The sequence below is a fragment of the Atractosteus spatula genome, chromosome 1, assembly GCF_055471065.1.
Source record: "Atractosteus spatula isolate fAtrSpa1 chromosome 1, fAtrSpa1.hap1, whole genome shotgun sequence".
In the NCBI taxonomy this organism is placed as follows: Eukaryota; Metazoa; Chordata; class Actinopteri; order Semionotiformes; family Lepisosteidae; genus Atractosteus; species Atractosteus spatula.
Genome location: NC_142706.1, coordinates 36496156 through 36503185, shown reverse-complemented (window position 1 = coordinate 36503185; position 7030 = coordinate 36496156). Strand labels below are relative to the sequence as shown.

Below are 7030 nucleotides of genomic sequence, written 5' to 3'. Positions count from 1 at the left end.
TAGATTTTACCTTTGTAACCCGATTCTGTATTTAGGAAATGGTTACGTCCTTACCATGGGAGAAAAGGTAGTAAAGGATTACATACAGTATAAGAAAAACCGAAATAGTGGGAGACTCTGTGGAAGCATTTTGGATGTTACTTTCAGGTTTTTCAGTGCTACATCCCGAAAATGCACTGTAGATACATTATAACAAGTTGAGAGTAAAACGGAAACGTTTTCTGCGATTGTTTTTAATTTATTTCATCAGAAGGATGGACGAGTTACCATTATTTGAAGAAGTGGCTTTCAAACCTCTCTAAAGGAAATTTTAACCATCCAGCTGAACAATCTCCGATAAAACATTAGTTCATAGGTTTTTATTTGGAGTGGGAAAGCCTTAAAGGGACACTGTACCTTTATAAAAAATTCTATTTTGATTTCACAGTCAGAAGGTGAATATTTGAATATCACGTATTTTGTAATGCCTCGAAGCATCACGGTTGTGTAAAGAAACAGTGTGGACTAAATCAAAGATTGGCTCTAACAGCAGATCGATTCTGGAAAAAAAAAACTTGTGACAAGTTCAATGATGCGGACTGAAGCAACTGGTAACTGAAATTCTATCTATTCTGCATAATCTCAGTGACTCAGCAAACAAGGTATAAAAGAAGGGGTATGAAGTAATTTTAGTCAAATATTTCCTCAATCACAAAAGGTTGATTTTCCAATCATTATAAACCTAGACCGCTTAATACGCTTTCAAGTAAATGAAACAAGCCAACTATAACTGATGTATTAGTTCTTGTTTGGGAAAAGAACCTAATTTAACATGCGAGTCTTTCGGTTTTCTTTTTTTTTTCCTTCGTCTTAATTACAAAAATACAAAACTTCCGATTTGGCGTTAACAAATGCATATAAACTAGATTTTACTAATTATTTTTTTTCAAGAATTTGGAGCCTGTAGAATTGGGTGCCATGGTGGAACACGGTGGGCTGGATATTACGTGCCTCAACAGGAATTGTCATAATTCTGCTGCACCTACTCTGGGCAAAGAAAAGAAAATATTCAGGAATTTCAAAACAAGTTTTACAAACGACTACCCCCAGAAAAACGCAGAAATCATAAGCGGCCAGTATGGAGTCAATTTGCTCTTGGTTGGTGTATCCTTGATGTTCTCGTTATCGCACCGTGGCAGCTCTGTCAAAGAAGAGCACCTCTTGTCTTTTCTCATCACTCTCATGGTCCTGCAACTCATGTGGATGCTCTGGTATGTCATCAGAAAAGACAGCCAAAACAGCCCAGTCTTGGAGAAGGATGTACAAGCGGGGACAAGCTGGTTAAGAGGTAGAATAACTTCATTGCGCTCCATTAAGCAGAATTAGATCTATTAGATTTAATTGCCTTTAATCGATTAATAGCGAATTATGTTTACAGTATGTCATTTAATAATATCAAAAATATTTCATAAATTAATCATTAATCTCTATCAATGTTTAGTTAATCTGATTTGAAAACTTCGCCTTTTTTTTAATAATTCCGTAGTTGTATGTAATTGATATGCTAATTTGCTATACAGAGTATATATGTTTAACTACATCTTAAGTGACAAAAAAAACTTTTGATTTCTACTTATATTACCAAATAATTATGGTAAATTGTCTATTTTAAAATTTTCTGTTTAATTATGGTGTGAAAACGCAAATACTGTAGTAGTAACTAATAAAAACGCACGCATCAAACAAGTTACATATATATCCAAGTCGATACAAAATTGCATAAAAATCTCGATGTCCTAGCATTTTAGATTGGTTTATTATTAAACAAGACTACCCCACCCTTTTGAAAATTGACAATAAAAATAGGAATATATTTTCTTTTTCTTTTTAGGAGGGCTAACTTTACTTGCTTTGATCTCACTAATTATGGATGCTTTCCGAATTGGACATTTTGTTGGATATAAAGCTTGTTTATCAGCAGCTGTGGGTGTTTACCCTGTAATTCATGCTGTTCATACCATTTCACAGGTAAGACAGTGTGTATTATTTGAGGTGTGTCAAGACAAAAAAAAGTCACTTTTATAAATGTATCAGGTTTATTTTGTAATACTTTCCAACTGATGCATTTTTTCTGTATTTTGTAAAATGATCAGGGTTGTCCTCCTTAGGAATAATATGGCTTTGTTCTCTGGACAGACACTTTGCTCATTACCATTGTGCACGTTCAACCTTGTACTTTCAAAATCCCACAGGCACAGCTAGGAAATAACCTCTTAAATCAATGGTTTAAGTATGACACATGAGAAGTACCCCTTCTTTTATACTTGATCCAACTGTCAAGTGGATCTATATATACACTTTAATTAGTTGTTCTATTTTCTCCATAAATTAATTCATTGTCATTTTACTTTAAGCACAAGAGACATTTTGTACCTATAGTTTGTATTTAGTTTATCATTAAGATGTCTAATTTGTCCTGTATTAGGTACATTTCCTTTGGTTTCATATTAAGGATGTGATCAAGACATCTGAGACCTTTGAAAGGTACATGAACTATAACAATATACTGTGTTTATGCAATTTTGCAAAATATTTTAGTACCATTACTATAGTAATTATTATTAATTATTAGTATTTAATTTAATTCCATAAATAATTTCATATCATGTTAAAATACTTGCAAAAGTGTACATACTGTAGCATGATTGATGAGAATAATGAAGTGTTATTTATATTTGTTTTTTTATTAAGAAATTAATTAAAATGACTAATACTATCTAACCTGGTGTATTCTTTTTCATTCAATTTGACTAAAATTTATAATTTGCTTAAATTAACATACATTTAAAGTATACAGGCGAACACCTTTGTATTCTAAAAATAAGAAATTTGTCTCATAGGTTTGGAGTAATTCATGCAGTCTTTACAAATCTACTTTTATGGTGTAACGGAGTGATGTCTGAAGCTGAACATTTTTTAAATGAGCACAAAAGAAGATTGTCATCGCTTGGCTATGTAAATGGCACAGTAGGTAAGAATCAAATAATTACATGTAAAAAAATACAAATGCACATTAATTTACATGACTTTGGCTAACCTGTGTGTTTAACATCAAAGCACTAAATGAAACTAGGTGGGAGACCCAGACTTACTGTTACTCATGGTACATGTTTTACAGAGCTCTTTGGCACATTGCATTGCCTAATCTAAATGAAGTCCTGTTAGAGGTGCTATGGTGAAATTAAACATTCATTTTTTCAGCCTGATTGTTTTACAGAAAAAAATACTCTTACTAAGATGTCTTCCATAGGTTATTATTAAAACAAAAACAATCGCAACAGTGACAGCAACAACAGCAGTGATGAAAATAATAATACATTCATATGAAGGCCACCTCAGGCCACTTTTCCTAGATTTTTTAAAAGCAAAATTATTACTGAAATTATGTTGATTTATTTAGGTTTTCTATATTTAGATTTTTATTGCTTTAACTGCAAGTTATTACAGTTGTTTCACAAATTTATAAGTGTTAAATGCTTCTTTGTTTGTGATTTTGTTTAATTAAACTCTGTGTTGCAGAGCTCTACTCAAGCAACACATAGGCTTTGATGTTTTGGAGACAGAGATTTATTGTCATTACCAATCATTCAACTGCTCAGACATTACATTTAGCCCCATCAAAGGATTCCCGTATTAAATTTTTTGACTAGACTTACATTTTCTCTCTTTATAGTTTAGTTATACTCAAAGAACAAAAGAGTCACACTTGAGCTGAGCTGTTAGTTTCCATGGGAATGTTAGTGAAGTCCCAAGTTCCACAGTGTAAAGTGGAGACTGAAAATAAAGAACAAAACTTAATGCAACTTCAGAGGTAAAGGGAGAACTAAAAAGCAAAAGAAACTAAAGGGAATTTGAGTTTTTTTCTGAATGATTATATTCCATCTTATGTTTTTTAAAACAAATATATTCCCTCGCATGAATCATGATTAAAATATTTTCTGATATAAATGAGATACAAATGAGATCTTTCTCTTTCAACACACAATATTTAAAAGGTGTTTTCTTCAAATTAAATCTGAATCTCAAAATTTGGACCTAGAAAATAGTTTGATTTGTAATTCACATTATTAAGCATTTATATTTGAAGATAAGTCAGTGTGTTATTATTTTATGTTAAGAATCTATTTTGTCATTTTGTACGGATGACATAACATTCCAACCGTGCATATTTTGTGTTTAAACTTGGATAGCAGTAAGAGATTTCAATATGCGTGATTTATTCTTTATTATTTTTTCTTTTTTCTGCTCAGATAAAGATGATGAACCTCAGTGCAACTGTACTACAAATGCCTGCTCAACATTCTCCAACACCCTTTACTACCTTTTCCCATTTAACATTGAGTATCACATTTTTGTCTCTGTTATGCTTTTTGTCATGTGGAAGAATATTGGGAGAACTATTGACTACCAAAGAAATCATAAAGGTGTAATAAGGACAACTGACCTTGTCATAGGCCCGATCCTGGGACTAATTGCATTTGCTAGTACAATAGCTGTCCTAGTTATATATATAATGCACATAGAAGACTCGGTAGAGACCAGGGAATTAGCAATAGCCATGTTTTATTGGTATGGAATTGTCATGCTGATTTTCATGTGTGCAGCTGGGAGCATTGGCCTACTTATCTTTCGAAGTGATAACTTACCACTGGACTACTCTAAGAACCCATCCAGGAAGCTGGATACTGACTTGCTGTTTGGCTCTTCCATTGGCTCATGGCTCATTTCCTGGTGCAGTATCATTGCAGTGATCTCTGCTGAGAGTTTTCCTAAATACAGATGGACAAACTTTACATACTCTTTGCTTGTCATATTAGAGAAGTACATTCAGAACCTCTTCATTATTGAATCCCTCTACCGAAAACAGGACGTGAGTGAGAAGGATCAGACTGAGGCAAGAGCAGAGGTTTTATCAGTGACAGGTAGCAGCAATCTCTCTCTGGCTCCACCCTACAATGGTATAATCAACAGAGCATTTGAGGATCAAGATAAAGTGTGTGCCTCTCTGGAAAATGATCAAGAAGGTAATAGACAAGTATACAGCTATCCAAGAAGGCTCCCAGAAGTTTCAATTTCAGCACCAAAGAGAAGGTCTGCAAAACTAAACAAGAGGAGAAAAGCTCTGAAGAACATTGCCGTGTTTCTGTTCCTGTGCAACATTTCGGTAAGATCACATATTTTTCAAACTGGATTTTTACAGAAGAAGCTGGTATATTTCAATACTAACATAAGACAGGTTTTAAGATTATTACAATAAACTAGAAGGATACAAGGCATGTTTTTATTATCATTCAGCAAAAAAAAAATCATTTAACCTGCATGCTCCTAATACTTTACAGCGAAATTGTATGAAGTGCATAAATAGCTAGCTGTGTGTTTTTGGAGTTTCCAAAACAATGCTTTTATTTGAGTTTGGCCAGTACCACTGTGAGTTTAGCACAACACAGCAGAAGAAAACAGCTCCGCAATTTTTAAGTAGAAATTTGAATCTTGAAGTTACTCGATGATGCTGTTCTGGTGGCAGGATTGATTATAAGACATAAAACAAAACACAATGCGTGCACAGGCAAATTCCTCCATTACATAACAGCATCTCATAATGAGAGATTGCAACTAGAACGACATCCACCAGTTCCAACCTCAGGCGCAACATATGTGAGAGAGACTTTTTGTCCTCCTTGTCCATCTTTTTGTTTATTTTTATAAAAAATATAAAAGATCTAGGGGCCACAGATTTCTGTCCATTGAAGCCTAATCCACTGTAATAAACTCAACAAACCATCCATGCATATTCTAACCACTTTAGCCAAAACAAGTTTGCAGGGGGACTCAGAGCTTGTCTCGACAAGCAACTAGTGCAAAGCAGGATACACCTTTGACAGGACAAAAAGTCCATCACAGGGCACATACAGACACAACCATGCACACACTCACACAGAGCCAGTTTTCCCAGAAGCCAATTAACCTCCCAGTTCTACTAGTATGTTTTTAGATTGTGGGAGGAAACTGGATCACCCTGTGGAAACCTGCGCAAACATGGGGAGAACATACAAACTCCATGCAAATAGCACCCTAGGAACTGAACCCCAGAACTGCAAGGCTGCAATGCTAACCACTGTGCCACCATGCCACCCAAATTCAATAAATGAAAGGAGATTGATAGTTTTTCAGAGTATGAAATGTTTTCTCTTGTATTTGTGAATATTTGAATTAATCTGCTTTGTTAACTAAAGTTCTGCACTCTAATGTTTTTGTTCTTTCCGTCTTTTAAAGCTCTGGATATTGCCAGCATTTGGGTGTCGCCCACAATATGATAATGGATTGGAAGAAGAAACATTTGGCGTCACAACATGGACTACAATCCTCAACTTTGCCATGCCAATGAGCCTTTTTTACCGCATGCATTCAGTTGCTTCACTTTTTGAAGTACTCAGAAAAGTTTAAAACACGAAAACATTTTGCAGACACGGAATTAACTTATATATATTAAATATTACCAATATTACTGGCAATTATGTGTTTTCAGAGAAGGTCTTTATTAACCACTAGGCAAACTGTTCATGCCACAATAAATTATTTACATGAAAAGTTTTCCTACAGTTGATAAATCAGGCCCTGTGGTTCAGTTACAGTTGATGGTTTAGAATAAGATGGTAATATTAATAGCCAGACTCAGATTTCAATACTGGTGCTTTTTGTTCTGTTTCATATGATTAACAATATAGAATATACAGTATATACATGATATATCTGAGTTGTACTTTATTTTCTTATGTGTTTCAAATTATTTATAATATTCACACTCTTGGAATAATCATTATCACAACATACATGGAAATGTAAGTACACTTTTCATAAAGGCAGTGTAAATATTAGTAGTTTATGCCACCTGTAATTCCTGCAAAATCCAAAATTTAAGGACTTGCATGTTGACATTTTTTTGCATCTACTCTGAAATTCCCTCTTTTTATTTCTTTATATATGGTTATTT

General features: G+C 33.9%; 1 protein-coding gene across 3 annotated transcripts; it reads left to right on the top strand.

Moving 5' to 3' along the window:
• The first annotated feature begins 957 nt into the window (after positions 1 to 957).
• otop1 (otopetrin 1) lies at positions 958 to 6483 on the top strand. Of its 3 annotated transcripts, none has more exons than XM_088922974.1 (7): positions 958 to 1327; positions 1871 to 2007; positions 2465 to 2523; positions 2880 to 3006; positions 3126 to 3132; positions 4296 to 5203; positions 6313 to 6483. In XM_088922974.1, exons 1-7 carry the CDS (start codon positions 958 to 960, stop codon positions 6481 to 6483), a joined length of 1779 nt encoding a protein of 592 aa, XP_088779100.1. The 3 variants fall into 3 exon arrangements, with proteins under 3 accessions (XP_088779100.1, XP_088779091.1, XP_088779110.1); XM_088922965.1 differs by lacking the exon at positions 3126 to 3132 and adding an exon at positions 4132 to 4134 and having other exon boundaries at positions 2880 to 3010; XM_088922984.1 differs by lacking the exon at positions 3126 to 3132 and having other exon boundaries at positions 2880 to 3010.
• Positions 6484 to 7030: the final 547 nt, after the last annotated feature.

Coding starts and splice junctions, on each gene's coding strand:
- otop1 (XM_088922974.1), top strand. CDS start 958: ATGGTGGAACACGGTGGGCTGGATATTACGTGCCTCAACAGGAATTGT. Junction 1,328..1,870: donor GGGGACAAGCTGGTTAAGAG/GTAGAATAACTT, acceptor TTTTCTTTTTAG/GAGGGCTAACTTTACTTGCT. Junction 5,204..6,312: donor TGTTCCTGTGCAACATTTCG/GTAAGATCACAT, acceptor CGTCTTTTAAAG/CTCTGGATATTGCCAGCATT.